Raw genomic sequence first — 25,567 nt, 5'->3', positions numbered from 1 at the left:
TTAGTTCTTGATGTACTTTTAAAACTTGTGTGTAAATCTTATTTCTGCATAAAATTGACTTAAAATTACATTTGTAAAATTCTAAAGGGTTCCCAAACTTTCAAGCACCACTGTAATTACACACACCTCTTATGCGTGTATTATAATCTATTATAATGTCTTGCTAATAATTTCAACATGATCGCTGCTGCAGTGAAAATGTGGCATTGCAGCCTAACCATGCAAATCAGTGGCAGGCCAAGTTCTGTATTGTATTTACGCTCAGGGTCTGCTACAGGGAAGCCCTTCTCTAAAGTATCAATGTGCCCCATTAGTTATGAGACAACCCCTTTAGAAGCAGTACACTCACCAGTTTGCTGAGTTTGTTGATTTCTCTTGAGTTTTCTTTTCTGGGCATTCAAAGTTTTTTTTTACTGCATGCTTCCAAAATTTATCTACCATAATAATTAATGCTATTGTAAAATATCACAGCCTATATAATAAATTCTGGAAAAATGGCAGGCAGGCTAAAATATTATTGCAGTCAAACATAGGCTATGTATTCTTTGGTGTGGGAGCAATTAGCCATTGAACTCTGAAATAAGAATCATGTATTTAATTATTGCTCTGCAGAGAAATGTTTTGGTGAGTCATTGTAAATGTAGGCACTGACAAAGAAAAACAAGCAAAAGAAAAATCCCATTAGCAGCCCTGTGATGCTTGCCAAGAACCTTACTGCACACTTGGATTGCAGACCTGTAATCCATAAATTGTTTGGTGGAGGCTGGCAGCAGTAGTCTAGTCGGGGGTTGATGTTGTGTCATTCTGACAAATGAAACAATGCAAGCCACAAAAATTATTACAACCCATGTCACACTTACAGAGCCTTCTCAAGTAGTTTTATCTACTAAGATATCCTTCTATAATAACAGCAGTCCTGTCACCATATATCAATAAGATGTGTTTACATTTCTTCCGTTATCCAGATCTTATCTGCGAACATGAAAATAGCTTTGTACTGTAGAACCTCAAATAATCAGAAAGTGCATATTTTAAACGTTTTTTTCCCCAAGATTTTTTTTCATTGATTTCTTTAACCTACCTTTTTATGGCTTTTTAATCTGCTTGGAAAGTTACTAAAATTCTCTTTGTGCCTAAAATAATTCACTGTACGTGACTATGCAACACTTGACTGCACTTCTCAGGATTGTTTTGTATAACAAAGAAAGGACACAAAAGCAAAGCTGTTCTCATCATGGGAAGGAATCAAACTAATGTTTTGCATATGCACTCAAAGCATACACTGATGTTACCCATAAAACTTAATAGGAACACAAAGTCCTAGTAGAAATCCGTAACTTATACTACATTTTGTCCTGTTACTAAGTTTAAACCAGTTACTTTCATTTTTCTTTGAAATAAAAACATGATTGCAAATCAGATTAATGCATTTTTAATATATGTAAAGGATCTCTATTTACCTGGAATTCATATGAAGGTAAATTTAATTAGAAGATATTAAGGTAATCATTATATGTGAGAACCAATGAATGGGAGAATCTTATCTACAGCCCTTCCAGGTCCTTACACACCTTGATACCAGAGTTTAGCAACTCATTATTTCTGAACTTTGATGGCCCAAAGCAATTTACTCTGTAATTAGCAAAGTAAATAAGTCACTACCCAGAAGTTACCAAAGCAGCCCCTCCATCCAGATATGATAAACACTTCTTGTTTTTTTAATCTGAAGATAGGAGAAGTCATTTGGAAATGGCTGAGCTTTGGATTTATAGTACTTCTTGTATAGATGCTGTACTACATATGCCAACATAAGGTCATTGAGAAGTTTTAAGTTATGGTGAGCTAAATACTGTACATTGACAATTTATTGTATTGTAAATTTTTTATTTGTACTGGAAGGTTGTTTTACTGGTGAGACTACATATTCCAGTTGACAGCATTCTTTTCAGAATCAAATGGAAATTAATGTGCTACAGTCCAATATATACATGTTGATTGCATTCTTTTGTTAGACTGTTGAATCTAAAAAAAGACTCATTGACATTTATAAGAGTTTTGTGTGCATGGTTTATGATTTATACATCAACTGTAAAGAGGACCTTTCACTAGATTTTTAATTGAATCTCAGTAGCTCCTTTAATTGGTGCTGCTCTATTAATTATGGAACAGTTTTTTCTTTTTCCATGTGCCACTCCATTCCACAGTAATGTTCAGTAATAAAGGTGCAGATTTTCCCTTCAATCAAATGGGCATATAGCATTGAACTTCAATCTGGGCATGGCTGTCTTTTTATTGGCTAGCATCAAAGAAGGAAAAACAAACGCCCACAAAGAAGCTATGTGGTATACACCCAGTGGGTTGAAGGTAATATTATTGTCTTTATTTTTAAAGGGCATAAATTTGGAACAAAGGGACACAGAAGAAAATGAAAAACTGTTCCAGATTCTGGAACAGTGCCAACTAGAGGAATGGTAGAAATCCGATTAAAGGTCTTATGGTCTTATTTAAATAATTTAATGCTCCAAAAAGATTTTTAAAGGAGTAGTTTTGGACCAACATATTGATGATCTACCCTTGGGGTAGAATTATTAGAGGGGTGGGACACCTAGCACATCCATCTTAGTTAAAACCTTGTGGTGTGGTTACTGAAAGTTCTCATTGTACATAGCCAGGACATAACAACTCCGTACACTGTGTAGTAGCCATTCTAAGGTACAGTAGCGCATATCATATTCTTTACAATAGAAGCTGAGCTACAGTACCCGAAAACTGCACAGTGTATGGAGATATGGTGTTCTGTCCTAGTACTCTGTGAACGTCAAGCAGCCTTGACACCAGCTATCAGCTGAACTGTGGGAATTCTAGGTGTTGGATCCCACTTATCTGATTTTGTTGCTCTATTATAAGGACTGGTTATCTATATCTTAGTTCTAGACAACACCTTTAATAACTGAATTTGTCAGTACTGTTTCTGATCAAGTTAGAATATTTTTTATCTTTATACTGTACATTGCACAATGTAAGCCATACTAAACTGTGCATATTGCAATACAATAACCAATTAGTCAATCAGTCATAATTTCAACATAAGTTTAATGTTTTTCACTATTCCAGCAGAAAAAAAATGGCCAAAGAAAGCTATTCTATCCTGGAAATATATCTGAAAATGTCGGTACCATTTTGTAAAAATGTAAGAGTGATGGAAGAAAGTAAAAAAAAGTACAATATAATCTAGTTTTTACATTAGCTTCAGAAATTCATACTGTATCTCTACACATTCTGTAGACAGAGATCAATGAGAAGACAACTGGATGTATGATCTCATCCAAAATTGTCTTCTGTCTTTTTATCTTTTCATTTAGTAAGTCCATGCTATTTAAGAAGAGAAACAATTCCAAGTTGTTTGAAGTTAGCTAGATTTCTCATAAAGTGTCTTCCCATAGATATTTATATATATAAATGTCATTTCTCTCACGCAATCGTTTGTATTTTTCTTATATCATTATAAAAAAAATCTTAAATAGATGTCTCCATGAACCCTGGTAACATTCACAATTTTATTAAGCATCTCATCTTTATAAGCAAAGCTTCATTGGACATGTGGCTTGCATTTGTGATAGATATATATATTTTAAAATATATATACATATACACATATATATATATAGGTATAAATAGCTATTCAGCATGCAAATTTTTTGTGATTCCAGGCAATTTTTACTAGTTACTTTGATGTATTTTCTGCTATTATAGCAGCCTTGGTTAACTCAAATAAATCATCCACAGCAAAACAACTAGATGGGGTGATTTACCCTGTTTCGACTAAAAATAACTTGTTTCATTCATAGGTGTACTTTTACTGAAGTGCAGGTACCAACAGGTATTAACAGATCAGATTGTCTGGGTCAATAGAATATTTCTCAAATATGGTACATGTTGGAAGTGAAGTCATCCATCAGTCCAGTTTTCTACAGTCCCCATGCCTGAATGATACTGTAGTGAAGATTCTCTAGATAAAGAAAAACTTTGAGAATATAAAAATTCATTTGCTGTGTTTATGTGTGGTGATGGAGGCTTTCTTTCACATAAAGATGGGTGTACTCTCTCACGCTGGAAGGATGAGCTTGGAACTCTTTCTCTTACTTGGGACTGTGAAAGCTGATTGTATACACTAAAGTGGGGTTCGCTTGGTGGCTGTGATCCTTGGCTTGCAATTGTTGGAAGGCGAGGCATCATGGTGGTGGTGGTAAAGTGAGTTGGAAAAGGCTGATATGGAACAGTTTCCATTGTCTGGACACTATAGCTTGTGTAGGGTGAAACAGAAGTCCACATGTTGCAACTTAAAGGTGGTGGTGGAGGTAAATCATCAACACCTGATACTCCAGCAATTTCAGCCCCGGAAGTAGAGTACATACAAGCATCTCTTGGTGCCACATCATTGCGGTAAGGTGGGCTTAACATCTGTTGGTCATATGGTGGTGGTGAACGAAAGTAGTGATCATCTGCCATAGAAGAAGAGGGATCTAGATAAGATCGCTTGCAAGGAAGGTCTAGGTGACGTGCACCTTCTGTAAAAGAAAGAACTAAATCTTAAGGCAATGCTCACCAGACATAAGACTGAAAAACTATTCTGCGTGCCACAGATAACTTAGAAGTCTTCACAAATAGTAGTTTCAATATTATCAGTAAACTAAAGAACAATATAACAATGATTTTTATGATTATTAAAGATTAACCATAAAATATAGTTTTAAAGGGGTTGTCCAGGTTTGTGACAAATGCTTGTCTATGTCACACTCTATGTGACTGCAATCTTTTGAATCCTTACAGCACGCGAACCGCACTGTCAGGTTTCTCCAGTGGCGAGAGCGGGTGGTTATGTGACCGAAGGAAGCAAATACATACTTCTGACCACATTCTGACTAGACATGTGCAGCCTTGCTCAATTCCCTTACATTGAGGGAGGCCGTGCATGTCTAGTCGGAATGTTGCTGGGAGTATACATATTTCATACTCGCGATCACATGACCACCTGCTTTCGCTACCAGCATTGGAGAATTCTGACAGAGTGCCGTTCACATGCTTTGAGGATTCAAAAGTCTGTAATCCCATAGAGTGACTGCAGACTTTGTCACAAACCTGCATAAGGTAACAGTTATAGCGATACCAATTATGGACACAAACAACATTTTGAGTGATTTTTATTGCATTTTTTTATGAAGATATGGTAATTGATTTAAGATTTTGATAGACTGGAATTTAACAGATGTGGCACTACCAAATGTATTTATATATATTTTTTTATGGTTGGAAAAGAAGGTGATTCAAATTTTTATATATTTTTAGTTCTATCTTGTAAAACTATTTTTTATTTTTTACTTTACCTTTTAGTTCCGATATGGAACTTGAACATGCGTTTATCGGATCACTTACACTATATACTGCAGTACCACAGTATTTCGGTAAATAGTGTAAATCGCGGCCTCATCTGATGCTCATTCTGGGTCTGAGCTTCACAGGTGTAATAAAATGGCAGCAACAGGGACCTTCAGCAGGCTATTGAAGAGGATATAAACTGTTGTCTGTAGAATGTTGGGCACACAAATAATCAAGATCTGCTGCTGGTTGCTTCCTGTGCAATTGCACCAAATGACATCCCAAATGTGGTCAATGGGAGACAAGCCCAGAGACGTTGCAGGCCATTGTAGCGCATTTTAAGCCACACAGACTGCTCACAATAACATGAGCTATAACACATGACCTAATATTGTTGTGTTGAAAAATGGTCACTGGGACCTTTTCAGGTTTCCCCCATAAAAGTGTCTTCATAGCAATACCCATATGGTCTCCAGACCAATCTCCGAATATCATTGAGTTCAAGAAAAAAACAAAAACCTCATTGCCGATGAAGATAGACCTTTATTCCAGCTTCCATTGCTGTCTTGTTTTACACCATGTTAGCTTTTGAGAGCGGTGGTTTGAGGTCAATGGATCATCTCTAGCTTAATGTCTGGCTCGTATCCCTATGTTATGCAAATATCTTGTGATGGTTTTCGTAGACACTGTTTGATGCCTTAGGCTTGGTATGTGATGTGCAATTTCACTTGCAGTACAGAATGGATCATCATGCAACATGCTTTGAATCTGGTTAGACCATTTTGGCAACACCATTCTTCATGAGAGAATGCCACACTGATTCTACTCGCAAGATTATGGTGGGAGCTGGCATAATACACAGTAGCTATACCCCTTCATTCCAGGTACACTAACAATTCGGCTTTACATTGATTCGGTGATGGAACCATTTCTCCAGTGTCCTGGGAGCTGTTTTTCTGTTTTTCCAAGCAACAATGCCAGGCTGCATATTGTCTATGCTGCTATGGCTTAAACAAACGTGCTACCATGACCTGCAGTGTCTCTGGTCTACTATCAAGCATATTTTGGATGTCATTGGTCGACAACTGCAAAGGGAGCTGCGGCTCTTGTTTATTTGCCTGCCCAAATACATTCAACATGGCAGAATGTTCTTCAAACAACCATTAATAACCTCAATGATAGCATGCCAAGGTGTCTAAGTGTGTGCATTTTTTAACAATTTGCATATCTTTAACACGTCTACCTATCCTGTGATTTTCAGAATTCCATGACTTTTCCCTCTTGGGATTGCAATTTCAATAAGGAGAGTATCTGTGTTTACTTTATATTTCCCCTTCTCTGTGGGTTCACCTCCATAAGCCATATCTGTGCTTAAAACTATAACAAAATCTGCATGTGTCAATCTACCTTTATGTTTATGGTCAATTACAGTAAATTTTCCTGTAATTTTTTCTACTGCTTTGAATCTGTAACATTATCCTGTCCATTTCAACGGTATTTATTTGTATCACATAAACAGTAATTATACTGTTATAGTAACATGTAATACCAACTCCTTGTTATTATAGTTCTCATCATATTGAAAACAATGGACAAATTGCTCTGTGACAATTTTATGTTCATGGGAATAAAACAGCAAATCTTTTATGATGTCCTAAAAATGATCATTTTGAAGCTTAAAAGGCATCTGCTAGTTAATAGCATATGAGACAAAAGTTGTAATTAAATGCATTTTTTTGAACATTAAGGCTCAAGATATTGCTGCTTGTACCAATTTAACTTCTCATGTAAAATTCCCTTATAATTTTAATTGGAGCTTCCATAGTCTAATGTTCATAGTACAAGCCAAATGTGTTGTCACATCATACTGTACGATTGGACACTATAACCTTACCAAGCTCAAATACGTTTTTGATGATTTCTCTCCCATTTACATTTTAAGACCATTAATGTAAAGTGTAACTTCAGTGACTAGAGATGAGTGAATGGATTTGCAGGAGGACTCTGGTGCAGCATCCACATCAGTAGTTTGTGACTGCTGGAAAGGAGCCCAGAGAACCTCCTTCTACCTGCCGGTAATGCTTGCGCCTCTTCTGATGTACCGGTGATTTAGAGCATGAGCTCTCCAATATAAAGTTTGGAACTAAAGTTGGAAGATGCTGCAGGGGTAAGTTGATTGCTTTGGCAATTCAGGAATGCTGAATCCTCATCTTTAAAGCTCCTGTCGTTGAAGTTACACTAACGAGAGCATTGCAAAAACAACTAAAACAATGGTTTCAGGATAGCACAAGCAATTACTTCGCAGAGAAATTTTCATGTCATATTTTGCAATTCATCAAATGTCTATATGAAAGCAATTATTGAAAAAAATCACCCAACCTAGTTGTACAATACCTCTTCTTTTTAAACAGTGATAGAATAGCCCTGAGTCCCTCTGAGCTGTGAAGGAGTTGAGCGGCAGATCTTGAGCATCAGCGGCACCAAACTGCATGTGAGCCCCATTCTCATACTGATAATGCTGTAAACCTTGGTGGCTACCATGGAGAGCACTTAGGTCGGACTTGCTTGTCAGCTGCCCTGGATGACTTGATACCAATCGTTGTCTCATGATACTTTTAGATATCACAGGATATTCTTTACTAAGGAGAAATAATAAATAGTTATTTACTATGGCAGCATTCATAAACTTTCCTGAGAAATGCTGTCGTAATCAGTAAAATATACACTTGCTTTAATAGTTAAGTTATTGAGATTATGTTACACTTCATGCCCCTTAATGTAAAACAAAACTGCTCAATAGCAGAAAAATGTTATATACTTAAATCTGATCACATCAGATAAATGTTGGAAGATTTAACCAATATTGGCTGGCTTTGGTGGAAAAAAAGGATCAGACATGTTGGATTCCCAAAGGTATCTCATAACTGTTGACAGCCAGCCATATTATTGCACATTGCTTCTGCATACAGTTAATATGCGTCCATTATATTCTTCCTCATTATAACTCTTAAAGGGTATGCCCACCATTGCCATTTTTTTGCATTTATGGCTCTGATGCAGGCAAAACTAAAAATTAAGCAACTTTGCAACTTAGTCTCAATTTAAAAAAAAAAACAAGCAAAAACTACCATTGAATCTACAGCTAATTTTCAGACCTATGCGTTTCAATGGTTACAATACACACTACAAGTAAACACTGACTTAAGGCACAACCAGTCTATAATGAATTTTATAAATAAAGCTGAAATATTTCAATATTCAAATATTAGTGTTGGATTTATTTAAGTTATCTTTTGGAGTAACATAGCAATAGAATATTAAAAATCCGAACTACACACAAAGTTTCTTTAATTGTTTTCAGTTTTCATAAACTGCATAAATGTACTAATACATGTGTGAATTGGTACTGTAATCTAGATTTGATACCTTTGCAGACGAGCTACTCGCAAGTCACTGTCATCACTTCCTCTAAAACCTTTGGCAAAAGGATTATTTTCAATTTTCAACTGTGTAATCTAGAAAATAGAAAAGTAAAAAAAAAAAAAACTATTGATCCATAGAAATTAACAGTATGTAAAATATCCATTTTTGTGAAGTCATATTGAAAGGTTGTACACTTTTTCTTTATTTTAATAAATGTGTTGGGGGTTATGATTTTGTGGCACTTAGTATTTTTTAAGTATTACAGGTTCTCCTCCATCACTTATTAGTTTAGCCTTCCACATAGACTACACGCATCTGCTATCCACAAAATTACTGCTGTTGGAAGAAAAGGTGAACAGACCTAGCCACCAACCTCCTCCAATTGAAAAGCAAGTTGTTTCGCAAATGGAGGAGGCTAATGAACAAAGTGCTACAATGCTGGTACTTCTACAATATGCTTCCCCAGTGCTTCTGCATAACATTACGATATTACGTGGCCATAATGGTTTTTGAAGAAGCAAGTCAGATTAAAACATAGACACATGTTGACTACAAAAAAAATGAATTTAGGATGAGTCATATTGTTTCAATAGTCTTTGCTCTAAAAGGACGCAATGACTTACTTTTTGGAATATACATACAAATATGAGACTAATATAGAGTCAGCAGAAAGGAATGGTTTTATTAGTAAATTTCATAGACATGTCCATATAATACTTTCATATGCTTTGACTCCCCCAAAGATAAGAATATACTTTACTCGCTATGATTGGTATTTATATTTATTTATTCCCTTTTGCTGCCAGAGCTTTTCTTACATTATTTGCCTTTGGTAGTCAGAACAATTTTCACACTTTTGCCATATACAAATAACATATAAATTATTTTGCAAAATGATAAAAAAAAATAGTTTTAGACTTCCATACCTATGCATTTTATAAATGTGGAAACCTGGTTTGTCAAAACACTTCTCAGCACTTTATATACATATGCACATTCATGCAATTTTGAATAAAAATGCATTAAAATTGATAATATTGGCTAAAAGTGTGACCCAAACTGAAAATTAGATATACTATGTGGCACCCCAGGGGTCTGGTTGCCACAGTGATAGAAATATTACGTCTGAGAGCAAGTGGGAGGTTCCCTGGTCAGGAGCCCTTGAACATGCAACACCTCCTGTCCCAGACCAGATAGGGGAGGAACCTGCCCTATATAAACTGGATCTGGGGCGGGGTTAGTCAGTTAGAGCCTGGAGTGAAGTTCCAGACACAGAGAAAGCAACAGCTAGGAGCTCTGTAGGAACAGGAGCTGAGTGCCAGAGACTGGAAGCTGATATTGCTCGTCCTGGCTGAAGACACTACTACCGGACGACGGAGTCCGAGGCTGTGAAGACTTATATATCCAGCAGCAGAAACCAGCCGGCAGGGGATTTCAGGTCCTCTGGCCATAGGAAGCCCGGAGGCTCAGTCACACACACAAGGGACCGGTACCGCCATCGAGGAGCGGAAGCTACCAGAGGGTCCAAGTCACCAGCCATACGGGTGAGCACCACATGGTATACTCAGGGACGTGGGCTACTTCCACTCGCTTACAGCAAGGTAGCCAGGAAGAGTGCATATAGACGGGGAGGCCTACAACTCCACCTGGCCAGGGGAACTCCTGTTTGTTCACAGACTGACCAGGCCCCTTATGCTAGCCAGTACTCCCGGGAGGGTCTGCCTTATCATCATCAGTAAAGACCCTGAACTGCACTGCAAAGACTCTGAGTCGTTCCTGCTTCACCCGTGCACCATCACTCCCATCATCCACACTCACTGCCCTGAGGCTATACTCCTCCCGTGAGGAGTTGTTCCATCCTCTGCTGCGCACACCACACCAGCCTCAGCGGTCTTCCTCGCAGCGGCGGTACACCCTGACCGCAATCCACGGGTGGCGTAGTCGAACATTAAATCATAAAAACCCTATAAAAGACGGCCACTGGTCTGACCACCCTGAGCCACGGGACCGGGTCACCGCCACGGAGACTACAACCCCCAGAGACCCGGCTCCGGGTAACCCACACACGTGCATACACGGCCCAGGGGGCACGTCAACTTTTGGCGTAGTCTGCAGGATTGTGACCAACCCGCCACAAACGGGTATTGCGTGCCTGAAAAAGACTTTGCACTTACCTGAGTGAAGTTTCCCGCCATCCGGAGCCGTTTCCCGCCATCTTCAGTCGTCTCCCGCCATCTTCAGTTGTTTCCCGCCGTCTTCAGCCGTTTTCCCGACATCGGACGCCATTTTCAGGACGCCGCGCGGGAAGAAGAGGGGCGTGGACGTCCAAACAGCGCGAGACCTGAAGCCCCGCCCTACGCACCGACGCTGCGCAAGGTCCTGGAAGTAGAGAGAGCGACGCTGACGTCACCAGGACGCGACGCATGGTCCTCGCCCGGAGCAGCACCAGCGGAGCCGCGGCCTACGGAGGAAGAGCAACAAAAGGTAGGCCACGGTTATCTAGGGGGGCGGAAGATACCAGGAATGGAGGGAGCTCCCACCGCCAGCGTGGCCACTGCCGCAGTAATGCCATTTACAATGCCTTACATCCCCGGAGCGGCCTGGCTGCCCCAATACTCAGGGGAGTCGCATACCCTAAGCGACTTTAAAGAGAAACTGTACAGCCTATTTAAAGTGTACCCCCTGACGGAGGGACAAAAAGTGAGCATATTGATAGGCCAGCTAACCGGCGCAGCCCAACGTGAAGTAAAGTCCTGGTCAGTCAGGGACAAGGAGACCGTGAAGGAGATCTTAGCCCGTCTGAAGGACACTTTTGATACCCGTACCTCAGCAGAGATCATAATGAGATTTTATGGGTGCAAGCAGCGGGCCCAAGACAGTATAAGAGACTATGCTTTGAATTTGCAGGAGGCCCTGGGAGCCATTAAACAGGCGGACCCTGACAGTGTGCGGAATGCAGATGAACTGTTGACTGAGCAATTCATTGAGGGTCTGCTGTCCAACGCCCACCGAACCCAGTTACGTGCAATGGCCTTGCAGAACCCTGGGATAGACTTTGCAAAGTTCAAAGACAGGGCCATCCGGGTGCTCTGAGAACCTGCACCGGGTAGCGCTGTAACCCACCGGTGCCCTGCTATTACCTATCACCAGGAGGCGGCGCCCTTGTCTGCAGAGCCTGTGGGAGCTGGTGCGCAGGCTTTGGATAAAGACCCGGCTACAGACCTGCACCATCAGGTCCAAGAACTGACCAAAAGCGTTGCCGCATTAACCAGGACTGTGCAGTCGTTACAGGTATCCTCTCCAGGAAGGATCAAGCTGGCCACCAGTCCGGAGGACGTCCCGTGGCGCTGACAGAGGAGGATCCCATCGTCCAGAGGAAGACCCAGGGACAGATACAACGAGGACGGACAACCCATCTGCCGCCGCTGCAATCAACCCGGACATATGGCAAGGTACTGTAATTTAAACGGGCACAACCTGGGGCAGAGGGCCAATCCCGAGGCATAAGATCATCAGGCCCATCGAACTGGCGTGATAAATACGTAGGGGGATGTCCAGTCTTGCCTGTGGTACTGGATGGCATTCCTATGAGTGCCCTACTAGACACCGGGTCACAGGTAACTACCATCCCTTATGTGCTCTTTAAACGGTACTGGAATGACTCGGACATAACCCGCTACCCAGATGACGACCTGAGTATCATCGTCAGCAATGGTCAGCCCGTGCCGCAGGTGGGATTCAAAGAGGTGACCATTAAAATCGGTAAGGTCGAACTGGCGGCACAAGGACTGATTATTGTGGACATTGATCGTCATGAAAGTCACCCTAAAATAACCTTGGGTACTAACGTTATTGAGAATTGCCTTTCCAAAGTAATTGCCATTTTACAGCAGGTTGCCATGAACGCCAGCTCCGGCCAGCAGCGGGTCCTACAAAAGGAGATCCGGGCACTGATGAAACGGCAACAGGTAGAACTGTCGGGTGGTGAGATTGGTAGCGTTAAGATGAGTGACCCGTTCCCTATCGCCATGCCCCCAAAGAGTGAGATGATGATCTGGTGTCGGGCAGCTATTGGTCTGAGGGGTAGAGACTACCAAGCTATGGTAGAACCCGTTTACTCAGACAGTAGGCCCACCATTTTGACGGCACGGGGGGTGGTTGATGTCCGCCATGGGAGGGTACCTGTCCGCATCCTAAACATTGGGGAAAGAGAAGTATACTTGCCCCGGTATGCCACGCTAGCCAAATTGTTCACCATAAACTAAAATTCTGTAAAGGCCGTAGAACCCTTGCCTCCGTCTCAACCAGAGGAAGGTAACGGCTCTAAGAAACAAATGGAAGACTGGTGTCAGCAGCTGCATTTGGGTACTGACTCCACTCCCTCACACCAAAAACAGGGAGTCTACCGGGTGGTTCAGGAGTATGAAAGAGTCTTTAGTAAACACTCGCTAGACTTCGGGCGAGTAAAGGGGGTAGAACATCACATCCCCACAGGAGACCATCCACCCATAAAGGAAAGATACCGATCTGTACCCCCTGCGCACTATCAGCATGCAAAGGGGATGTTGCGAGACATGAAGGAGGCTGGGGTAATCAGGGACAGCTGTAGCCACTGGGCAGCTCCACTAGTTCTAGTAAAAAAGAAAGACAACACCATGAGAATGTGTGTAGACTGCAGAAAGGTCAACCGAATCACACACAAAGATGCGTACCCGTTACCTAGGATAGAAGAATCTTTAGCTGCATTAAAATCTGCTAACTTCTTCTCCTCTTTGGATCTTACTAGCGGGTACTGGCAGGTTCCTGTAGCAGAGGCGGACAAGGAGAAGACTGCGTTCACCACCCCGATGGGTCTCAGTGAATTCAACTGTATGCCGTTCGGGCTCTGCAACACACCAGGAACCTTCCAGCGGTTGATGGAATGCTGTCTGGGACACCGGAATTTCGAGACGGTCCTGTTATACCTGGATGATGTCATCGTTTATTCCAAAACCTACGAGGACCATCTGAAACACCTGGCAGAGGTGTTTGATGCCCTGGCAAGCTACGGACTAAAGGTGAAACCCTCCAAGTGTCATCTGCTGAAACCAAAGGTACAGTACCTGGGACACGTGGTGAGTGTCGATGGAGTGGCTTCCGACCCCGATAAGATCACCGTGATTAAGGACTGGCCAAGACCCTCCAACATAAAGGAAGTGCGGCAGTTCCTCGGGTTGGTAGGCTACTACCGAAGATTCATTTCCGGTTTCACCAAAATGGCAGCTCCTATGCAGGACCTCCTGATAGGTCAATCCAGAAAGACCAAAAACCAGAAGCCACCCTTCAGGTGGGAAAAGCTGGAAGAGGAGTCCTTCCGCCAGCTGAAGATGGCCCTCACGGGGGATGAAATCCTGGCGTACCCTGACTACAGCCAACCCTTTATCCTCCCCACGGACGTGAGCAACATCGGGCTAGGAGCCGTACTGTCCCAGATCCAGCGGGGAGAGAACGAGTAATCGCTTACGCCAGCCGAAAACTACGGCCCACAGAGAGAAACCCTGAGAATTACAGCTCATTCAAGCTAGAGTTCCTGGCAGTGGTGTGGGCAGTGATGGAACGTTTCAAGCATTACCTTGCCTCATCCAAGTTCACCGTGTACACGGACAACAACCCGTTGACACATCTGGACACTGCAAAACTTGGTGCCCTGGAGCAGAGATGGATGGCCCGCCTGTCCAACTATGAATTCACCATCAAATACCGGGCGGGATGCTCAAATGCCAACGCAGACGCCCTGTCCAGGATGCCGAACTTACCGGACGGAGGGGAAGATCCAGAGGAACTGGAAGAGATCGAACTCCCTGCGTTCCACCGTCATGGGATTACCCAGTATTCCCACCGTGTAAGGGACAGGCACTCTGCTACGTTCAATCCCTTACCCCACTACAGCTGGGCAGAGACTCAAGACAGTGACCCCGCAGTCCGTCTGGTGAAGGAAATGCTGACACAGGCTGATGCCCGCCTTGACCCAGATGCCCCGGAGGAGACCAAACAGCTGTGGAAGGAGAAGAGTAAACTGTTTCTCTACAAGGGGAAGCTGTGCCAGAGAACTGTCAACTCCCGGACACATGAGCTGACCTAGCAGGTAGTGGTCCCGAGACGGGACGCGGCTATGGTCTTGGAGGCATACCACGACGGAGCAGGGCACTTCGGATGGAAGAAGCTGGAGCTCCTGTTGCGTGACCAGTTCTTCTGGGTAAACATGAGAGGGGCCATTGAGAGATGGTGCAGAGACTGCGGCCCGTGCAACCTGAGGAGGAAAGACCGTGCCAGCCAGAAGACCCCCCTGCAGCCCATCATCACGAAGAAACCGCTAGAGCTGGTAGCCCTGGACCACGTGAAGCTGGTCCGGGTAAGTCTACGCCCTCACCATCATAGACCACTACTCCCGGTTCCTGGTGGTGGTCCCTGTCAAGGACTTAACGGCTCAAACAGCAGCTAGAGCCTTCCAGCAGCACTTCTGCCATCCACACGAGTATCCGGAGCAAGTGTTGACTGACCAAGGTCCAGCCTTCGAAGCGGAGGTCTTCCAGGACTTCTGCAACTTGTATGGCTGCAGGAAGATAAGGACAACGCCTTACCACCACCAAACCAACGGGCTGTGTGAGAAAATCAACAATATCGTCATTGATCTCCTCAAGACGTTGCCCCTGGAAGAACGCAGCCTGTGGCCGGAGAAGCTGCCAGACCTGATTGACTTGTGCAACCATATCCCGGTGAATGCTACAAATTGCACCCCGGCTTACCTGATGCGCGCAAGACCAGGTAAGCTGCCAATTGACCTGGAGATGGGAGTCCTGACACCCAAGGACACCTCTCCAGAAGCAGACTGGGACACGGAACGGCAGCAGCAGTACTGGAAAGTACAGGAGACCGTGGAGAGAAGTCTGTCTAAAGCAAGAGGAAGGCAAGAGAGGACTTATAACCAACATGCTCCCGCTGTTCCCCTGGCACCTGGAGAGCAGGTCTTGAAGAGAAAGAGGCGGCTCCATAAGTTAGATGACCAGTGGGAGAAGGACCCGTACACCGTACTGCCTTCACGCCATGAGAATCCAAAAGTCTGTATAATTAGTAAGGATGGAGGAGAAACCACAGCCATTGTCTCCAGAGACCACCTGAAAAAGTGTCCCGAGCAGCTGCAAAGCACTGACGAAGATCAAGAGAACCCTCAACCCGCAGAGGAAAGGGAAGAAATGATCAGTACCGTACTCGGAGACTTTCCACGGTCCTGGACTCAAATTAACAATGCAGTCGTGGTACCCATCCTCACCTTTCTCCAGCCAGCCCCTCAAGGGCCTACAGAAGAACAGGGAACGTCAGGAGAGCAGCCAGCCCAGGAGTCAGAAGAATCCATACGAGCAGGCCAGGAGAACCAACCCTCTGCTAGTAGTGAGCCTGCCGTGCCCCTAGTAAGCCAAATAGTACGCAGAAAGCTGCCAGGCCTACCCACAACACCTCCTACACCCTGTAGTGCAGAACCAGATAGTGGGTTACGTAGGTCCACCAGGAGCACTAGAGGACAGATTCCCGCTCGCTGGAGAATCTAAAATGTAATGTGAATTTACCTGTAAATTGCAAATGCTGAAAATGGTTTATGTTTTTGTTGCCTGTTCATTGATTATGTTTCTCTAGTTACCCTGCAGGTTTATTTGGACTGACAGGTTATGGACGCTGAATAACCGGAACTACATTGCAAATAGTTGCACTTTGTGCCTCTTGCGAAGACGGCCACGGAAGAAAAACCTGTCTGGCGTGGTCCCGTGTGGTCCAAAGTAATTAGCTTTGCCTTGTAGCCACGCCCAGGGCCAACGTTTGGGGTTTGCTTTGGACAGGTCCCCTACTCTGTTCTAAGACTTCACCTTGGGTGATATGGACACCCGGTTATGGAAATGCCGTGACCATCAAGACAAAATGTACTTTTTCCTGTTATTGTTTATACCCTTGTATTTGTGTTTTTCTTAAAAATGTGTTTAGTCCCGGAGTACTAAATTTCACTAGGGGGGAATGTGGCACCCAAGGGGTCTGGTTGCCACAGTGATAGAAATATTACGTCTGAGAGCAAGTGGGAGGTTCCCTAGTCAGGAGCCCTTGAACATGCAACACCTCCTGTCCCAGACCAGATAGGGGAGGAACTTGCCCTATATAAACTGGATCTGGGGCGGGGTTAGTCAGTTAGAGCCTGGAGTGAAGTTCCAGACACAGGGAAAGCAACAGCTAGGAGCTCTGTAGGAGCAGGAGCTGAGTGCCAGAGACTGGAAGCTGATATTGCTCGTCCTGGCTGAAGACACTACTACCGGACGACGGAGTCCGAGGCTGTGAGGACTTATATATCCAGCAGCAGAAACCAGCCGGCAGGGGATTTCAGGTCCTCTGGCCATAGGAAGCCCGGAGGCTCAGTCACACACACAAGGGATCGTTACCGCCATTGAGTAGCGGAAGCTACCAGAGGGTCCAAGTCACCAGCCATACGGGTGAGCACCACATGGTATACTCAGGGACGTGGGCTACTTCCACTCGCTTACAGCAAGGTAGCCAGGAAGAGTGCAGATAGACGGGGAGGCCTACAACTCCACCTGGCCAGGGGAACTCCTGTTTGTTCACAGATTGACCAGGCCCCTTATGCTAGCCAGTACTCCCGGGAGGGTCTGCCTTATCATCATCAGTAAATACCCTGAACTGCACTGCAAAGACTCTGAGTCGTTCCTGCTTCACCCGTGCACCATCACTCCCATCATCCACACTCACTGCCCTGAGGCTATACTCCTCCCGTGGGGAGTTGTTCCATCCTCTGCTGCGCACACCACACCAGCCTCAGCAGTCTGCCTCGCAGCGGCGGTACACCCTGACCGCAATCCACGGGTGGCATAGTCGGACATTAAATCATAAAAACCCTATAAAAGACGGCCACTGGTCTGACCACCCTGAGCCACGGGACCGGGTCACCGCCACGGAGACTACAACCCCCAGAGACCAGGCTCCGGGTAACCCACACACGTGCATACACGGCCCAGGGGGCGTGTCAACTACACTGACTTAAAATAAAAGTTTAGAATGTGAAGAGCCCATACATAAGTATGGCTCCACTCTCATTGAAATGTAAGATTTGAATCAATATCTCACTGAACAGTAGCACATTTTCCAAAATTTGCAAGACTCAGTTTCATAGAACATTTTTTTAACCAATATCATGAAAGTAAGATTAATAACATAACTTTCATTACATAATATTTAGTTTTGCTCAAATTAGTTGATGCAAAAATGAATATACTCCACATCAAAAATCTAACATTCTGTATGACCTCCATTATTTTTAAGGACAGGACCAAGTCTTCTAGGCATGGAATGAACAAGTTAATGATGTATTGCAACTTCTTTCTTTTTCCATTCTTCAAGAACAACCTTCTTTTAGAGCCTGGACACTGGATAGAGAGTGATGTTCAACTTGTCTATGCATGATTCCTCATAGGTGTTCGTTTGGGTTCAGAACAGAAAACATACTTGGCCACTGTTTCACTTTCACCCTGTTCTTCTTCAGAAATGCAACAGTTGCCATAGGCCTCATTCACACGTCCGTGTCTCCAATACATGTGGTGCCAGTTTTCACACATACTAGAGACACTTGCACACTTGGACCCACTCAAATGAATGGGTCAGCGAACATGTCAGTGTGTTTCCACAGACCATGTGTCCGTGGGCAAAACAGCTGACACATCCATTTTATACATGCAGCACGGGTCGCAAAATATCCCACACACGTACACACTGATGACACACGGATAACATCCGTGTATCATCAATGTGACACGTACCGGGACCTGCGAATCAGCAGTACAATTTGTGCTGTTCCCCAGCACCGGTTGCTGGAGGCAAGTCTGATCATTGTCCCCTGTTGGCGCTGTGAACAGAACGAGCAAGGGAAAATATTGTATTCTGCCCCCACTGTCTTCAACAAGTGTAAAAATAAGAATAAAATAAAATAAAAAAACACGTTATATTAACTTTTACACCTAATTCCCCGAAGCCACTGTCCCTTGTAAACAAATCAGGACAATGGTTCAGCTGAGCTCCGCACAGTTCAGGGGCCCGCTCACTGCACGAGTCATTCTCCCTTGCTCCTCAGCGTATGCGGTCGCTTCAAGCCACCGCGCCCGCTGAAGAAGAAATGTTGCTCAGACGGCTTACAGCGTTGGACACTGGATTATTTCATCTTCAGGTGAGGTGAGGGATATTGTTCTTTATTATTTTTGGTTTTACATGGAACAATGGCTTCAGGGAATTAGGTGTAAAGGTGAGTATAATGTGTTTTGTTTTATTCTTATTTTTACACTTCATGGAGACAGCGTCCCCTGCTGGCCCTAATCTCAGCACCTGCAGGGGACAGTGATGAGACTTGCCTCCAGCACCCGATGCTTGGGAACAGCGCTAACTGTACCACTGATTCCCAGGTGCTGGTACGTATGATTCTGATGCCATACATATGCCACATTGGTACACATGGACACACATACACGGATATCGCCGTTACTGGCTTTTCCTATACCGGAAATGTCAGGACGTATGAAAGAGGCCTTAGATGTGTGTTTTAGATCATTGCCATGTTAGAAACGTGCACATTTACCAAGGGCACAAAGTGATGGTAGCATTTTCTCTTTCAATAAAGAGCATTATATCTGTGAATTTATGATACCATCAATGAAATGTAGCTCCCTGACGCCAGCAGCATTCATACAGGCCTACATAAGGACACTGTCACCACCATGGCACCACTGTCTACCACTGTAGGCACCAGGAAAATATATATGTTTGTACCATGTTAGCCAGTAGATAGAAAAATATTTAGATTTGAGAGTCCTCAGTGGTTGATACCTTTCAAAGGCTAACTGAAAAGATGGTAACAAATTACAAGCTTTCAAGACCACTCAGGGCTCTTAATCAGGCATAGAAGAACACAAAATCTGAAGAGTCACATATTTATATACAACAAGACACAGAAATAATGCAATAGATAAGACAAGTGATGTGAAGGAGAACTACACTGTGTGCAGAATTATTAGGCAAATGAGTATTTTGATCACATGATACTTTTCATACATGTTGTCCTACTCCAAGCTGCATAGGCTTGAGAGCCAACTGCCAATTGAGTAAATCTGGTGATGTGCATCTCTGTAATGAGGAGGGGTGTTGACTAATGACATCAACACCATATATAAGGTGTGCTTAATTTTTAGGCAACTTCCTTTCCTTTGCCAAAATGGGTCAGAAGAGAGATTTGACGGGCTCTGAAAAGTCCAAAATTGTGAGATGTCTTGCAGAGGGATGCAGCAGTCTTGAAATTTCCAAACTTTTGAAGCGTGATCACCGAACAATCAAGCGTTTCATGGCAAATAGCCAACAGGGTTGCAAGAAGCGTGTTGGCCAAAAAAGGCGCAAAATAACTGCCCATGAATTGAGGAAAATCAAGCGTGAAGCTGCCAAGATGCCATTCGCCACCAGTTTTGCCATATTTCAGAGCTGCAACGTTACTGGAGTATCAAAAAGCACAAGGTGTGCGATACTCAGGGACATAGGCGGATTATAATGAGGACGATCTGGGCTAGCGCCGGGGGCCCCTTGGAGCCTCGGGGCTCCAGGGTGTCTATGGCCAGATTGTCCTCATTATATGTGCGGCGCCGCGGCAAATACCAGCAGAAAGTGGCGGGGGGGGGCCCCCGGACCGCTCCCCCAGCAGCGGCGCATGGCCGCTGCTTCTTCTTCGGCCGGGCCAGCACTGCAGCAGTTAACTTCCCTGTGATGGCCCGGCCGCGTCATTGCTAGGAGACATGGCCCTGTGAGTGGCCGTGTCTCCTAGCTGTGACGTCACGCAGTGCGCGCCCGGCCTGCAATGCTGAACCGGAAAGAGCAGGACTGGAGCCGAGCCGGGGGATGGTGAGTGTGTGTGTGTGTGTGTATATGTGTGTGTATATGTGTGTGTATGTATGTGTGTGTGTGTGTGTGTGTGTGTATGTGCAGGCAGATATCATTGTGTGATGTCTGTTTATATGTATTTTTGTGTTTCAAATGTGTTTATGCGTGTATGTATATGTCTGTATATGTTTGTGTGCGTGCGTGACAGCGTGTGGCCTCCTGCTGAGCATAGATGGCGCCGTGCGGCCTCCTGCTGTCTCTGGGGGGGGCGCCATGCGGCCTCCCGCTGTGTATAGATGGTGCCATGCGGCCTCCCGCTGTGTATAGATGGCGCTGTGCGGCCTCCTGCTGTGTATAGATGGCTACGTGCGGCCTCCCGCTGTGTATAGATGGCTCCGTGCGGCCTCCCGCTGTGTATAGATGGTGCTGTGCGGCCTCCCGCTGTGTATAGATGGCTACGTGCAGCCTCCCGCTGTGTATAGATGGCATCGTGCGGCCTCCTGCTGTGCATAGATGGTGCCGTGCGGCCTCCCGCTGTGTATAGCTGGCACCGTGCAGCCTCCCGCTGTGTATAGATGGCATCGTGTGGCCCCCCGCTTGTATAGATGGCGCCGTGCAGCCTCCCGCTGTGTATAGATGGCGCCGTGCGGCCTCCTGCTGTGTACAGATGGCGCCGTGCGGCCTCCTGCTGTTTCTGGGGGGGGCGCCGAGCGGCCTCCCGCTGTGTATAGATGGCGCCGTGCGGCCTCCCGCTGTGTATAGATGGTGCCGTGCGGTCTCCCGCTGTGTATAGATGGCGCCGTGCGGCCTCCCGCTGTGTATAGATGGCGCCATGCGGCCTCCTGCTGTGTATAGATGGCTACGTGCGGCCTCCTGCTATGTATAGATGGCGCCGTGCGGCCTCCTGCTGTGTATAGATGGTGCCGTGCGGTCTCCCGCTGTGTATAGAGGGCTACGTGCAGTCTACCGCTGTGTATAGATGGCATCGCGCGGCCTCCTGCTGTGTATAGATGGTGCCGTGTGGCCTCCCGCTGTGTATAGATGGCACCGTGCAGCCTCCCACAGTGTATAGATGGCATTGTGCGGCCCCCCGCTGTGTATAGATGGTGCCGTGCAGCCTCCCACTGTGTATAGATGGCGTCGTAAGGTCTTCCGCTGTGTATAGATGGCGCCGTGCGGCCTCCCGCTGTGTATAGATGGCGCCGTGCGGCCTCCTGCTGTCTCTGGGGTGGGCGCCGTGCGGCCTCCCGCTGTGTATAGATGGCGCCGTGCGGCCTCCCGCTGTGTATAGATGGCGCCGTGCGGCCTCCCGCTGTGTATAGATGGCGCCGTGCGGCCTCCTGCTGTGTATAGATGGCTACGTGCGGCCTCCTGCTATGTATAGATGGCGCTGTGCGGTCTCCCACTGTGTATAGATGGTGCCGTGCGGCCTCCCACTGTGTATAGAGGGCTACGTGCAGTCTTCCGCTGTGTATAGATGGCATCGTGCGGCATCCTGCTGTGTATAGATGGTGCCGTGCAGCCTCCCGCTGTGTATAGATGGCACCGTGCAGCCTCCCGCAGTGTATAGATGGCATTGTGCGGCCCCCCGCTGTGTATAGATGGTGCCGTGCAGCCTCCCACTGTGTATAGATGGCGCCGTGCGGTATCCCGCTGTGTATTGATGGCGCCGTGCGGACTCCCGCTGTGTATAGATGGCGCCGTGCGGCCTCCTGCTGTCTCTGGGGTGGGCGCCGTGCGGCCTCCCGCTGTGTATAGATGGCGCCGTGCGGCCTCCCGCTGTGTATAGATGGTGCCGTGCGGCCTCCCGCTGTGTAAAGATGGCGCCGTGCAGCCTCCCGCTGTGTTTAGATGGCGCTGTGCGGCCTCCTGCTGTGTATAGATGGCTACGTGCGGCCTCCCGCTGTGTATAGATGGCGCCGTGTGGCCTCCTTCTGTGCATAGATGGCTACGTGCGGCCTCCCGCTGTGTATAGATGGTGCCGTGCGCCCTCCCGCTGTGTATAGATGGTGCCTTGCGGCCTTCCGCTGTCTATAGATGGCTACGTGCAGCCTCCCGCTGTGTATAGATGGCATCGTGCGGCCTCCTGCTGTGTATAGATGGTGCCGTGCGGCCTCCCGCTGTGTATAGCTGGCACCGTGCGGTTTCCCGCTGTGTATAGATGGCGCTGTGCGGCCTCCCGCTGTGTATAGATGGCGCCGTGCGGCCTCCTGCTCTTTATAGATGGCGCCGTGCGGCCTCCTGCTGTCTCTGGGGTGGGGCGCCGAGCGGCCTCCCGCTGTGTATAGATGGCGCCGTGCGGCCTCCCGCTGTGTATAGATGGTGCCGTGCGGCCTCCCGCTGTGTATAGATGGCGCCGTGCGTCCTCCCGCTGTGTATAGATGGCGCCGTGCGGCCTCCTGCTGTGTATAGATGGCTACGTGCGGCCTGCTGCTATGTATAGATGGCGCCGTGCGGCCTCCCGCTGTGTATAGATGGTGCCGTGCGGCCTCCCGCTGTGTATAGAGGGCTACGTGCAGCCTCCCGCTGTGTATAGATGGCATCGTGCGGCCCCCCGCTGTGTATAGATGGTACCGTGCAGCCTCCCACTGTGTATAGATGGCGCCGTGCGGTCTCCCGCAGTGTATAGATGGCGCCGTGCGGCCTCCCGCTGTGTATAGATGGCACCGTGCGGCCTCCTGCTGTGTATAGATGGTATTGTGCGGCCCCCCGCTGTGTATAGATGGCGCCGTGCAGCCTCCAGCTGTGTATAGATGGCGCCATGCGGCCTCCCGCTGTGTATAGATGGCTACGTGCGGCCTCCCGCTGTGTATAGATGGCGCCGTGCGGCCTCCCGCTGTGTATAGATGGCGCCGTGCGGCCTCCCGCTGTGTATAGATGGCGCCGTGCGGCCTCCCGCTGTGTATAGATGGCGCTGTGCGGCCTCCCGCTGTGTATAGATGGCTACGTGCGGCCTCCCGCTGTGTATAGATGGCTAAATGTGCTCAATATTGAGTCATACAATAAATGTAAGGCTATGTGCCCACGATGCAGAAATGCTCCGGATATTTTTGAGCATTTCTGCATCTCCCTGGCAGAAAAAACGCATGCGGATTGTACATGCGGATTGTACATGCGTTTTTCCTGCCAGGGACTTGCTGATGTGAAGCGTTCTTCACATGCATTTCCGCATGCGGGTTGACAAGCGCTTTCCAAGCGATTTTAGCTTCACTTGGAAAGTGCTTGACAACTTGGTCACACTATATAAATCCATGCAACCGGCATGGATTTATATAGTGTGACGGTAAAAGAATGGTAAAAAATAAATATATAATTACCTTCTGATGGCCTGCCGACGTCAGCGATTGCGTGACCCGTCACATGACTAAATGACGTCACGGCAGGTCCTTTTCAGACCATCGCGAGCTGCCGGGAAGCCAGGACGCATCGGATAAAGACACCGGGTGCCATCAGAAGGTAAGTATAATATTTACACTGTGTTCCAAATTATTATGCAAATAATATTTTCTCAGATTTTCCCAAATTACCTATATGAATTGCAGTCATTGTAATTTTCCAGTCAAATAACTATTAGAATACAAATGAAAGGTTTTTGTACAAACTGCCTATGATAACAGTATATTTTTAAAAAAATAAAACACTCAAACTGCACTCAAAATGCATGTTCCAAATTATTATGCACAGCAGAGTTTTCAACCTTTTGATTTTAATAAAGAACAAAAAAATGGTCATTTTTGAAATTATAAGCATTAGCAGGTTATTACAAACTGAAATCAAACAGTTTTCAACTCAAAACTTTATTCTAGGTGATGTAGGGGTTGAGGTCAGGGGGAGCATGGGGGCCACACCATAAGTTTGTCCCCTTTTATGCCCACAGCAGCCAGAGATGCAGATGTGTTATGTGCAGCATGAGACGGGGCATTATCATGCATGAAATGATCTCGATGGTCCAGATGGATGGAGTGGAGGATGGCTGGTTGATGGACACCCCATGCAAACACGGCTACGGCGCCAACAAGGAGGAGGTGGAGTAATGTTTTGGGCTGGAATCATGGGGAGAGAGATTGTTGGCCCTTTTAGGATCCCTGAAGGGGTAAAGATGAACTCCATAATCTGGCTGCTGTGGGCATAAAAGGGGACAAACTTATGATGTGGCCCCCATGCTCCCCTGACCTCAACCCCATTGAGAACCTCTGGAGCATCATCAAAAGGAGTGTCTATGATGGCAGGAGGCAGTTCACATCTAAGCAACAGCTCTGGGAGGGTATTCTGTCCTCATGCAAAACAATTGAAGCAGAAACCATACAAAACCTGACAAATTCAATGAATGAGAGAGTTGAGAAGCTCCTTTCGAACAAGGGGTCCTATGTGCAAATGTAACATCACCTAGAATAAAGTTTTGAGTTGAAAACTGTTTGATTTCAGTTTGTAATAACCTGCTAATGCTTATAATTTCAAAAATGACCATTTTTTTGTTATTTATTAAAATGAAAAGGTAGAAAACTCTGCTGTGCATAATAATTTGGAACAAGCATTTTGAGTGCAGTTTGAGTGTTTTATTTTTTTAAAAATATACTGTTATCATAGGCAGTTTGTACAAAAACCTTTCAATTGTACTCTAATAGTTATTTGACTGGAAAATTACAATGACTGCAATTCATATAGGTAATTTGGGAAAATCTGAGAAAATATTATTTGCATAATAATTTGGAACACAGTGTATTTTTTATTTTATTCTTTTTTTACAGGTTCTATGGTACCCGGGTCCGGAGGAGAGTCTCCTCTTCTCCAAACCCGGGTACCATCCGCACATTGAAACGCATGG

General features: G+C 45.7%; 1 protein-coding gene across 1 annotated transcript in view; it reads right to left on the bottom strand.

Annotated features, from left to right (window-relative positions):
* Nucleotides 1–2,417: 2,417 nt before the first annotated feature.
* The window catches only part of TBX4 (T-box transcription factor 4), a 326,480-nt gene continuing 303,330 nt past the window's right edge, over nucleotides 2,418–25,567 (bottom strand). The window contains exons 7-9 of the mRNA XM_073670565.1: nucleotides 8,803–8,891; nucleotides 7,771–8,015; nucleotides 2,418–4,568 (exon numbers count right to left, since the gene is read on the bottom strand). Of these exons, the coding sequence (XP_073526666.1) occupies nucleotides 3,949–4,568; nucleotides 7,771–8,015; nucleotides 8,803–8,891 (954 nt within the window). The 3' untranslated portion in view covers nucleotides 2,418–3,948. The remainder of the gene's footprint in view (nucleotides 4,569–7,770; nucleotides 8,016–8,802; nucleotides 8,892–25,567) is intronic.

This window comes from Phyllobates terribilis, unplaced genomic scaffold (assembly GCF_046119375.1).
Source record: "Phyllobates terribilis strain yellow unplaced genomic scaffold, ASM4611937v1 Scaffold_2__4_contigs__length_985480577, whole genome shotgun sequence".
Taxonomy (NCBI): domain Eukaryota; kingdom Metazoa; phylum Chordata; class Amphibia; order Anura; family Dendrobatidae; genus Phyllobates; species Phyllobates terribilis.
Note: the sequence above shows the minus strand (reverse complement) of the source record. Positions and strands in the feature narration are given on the sequence as shown.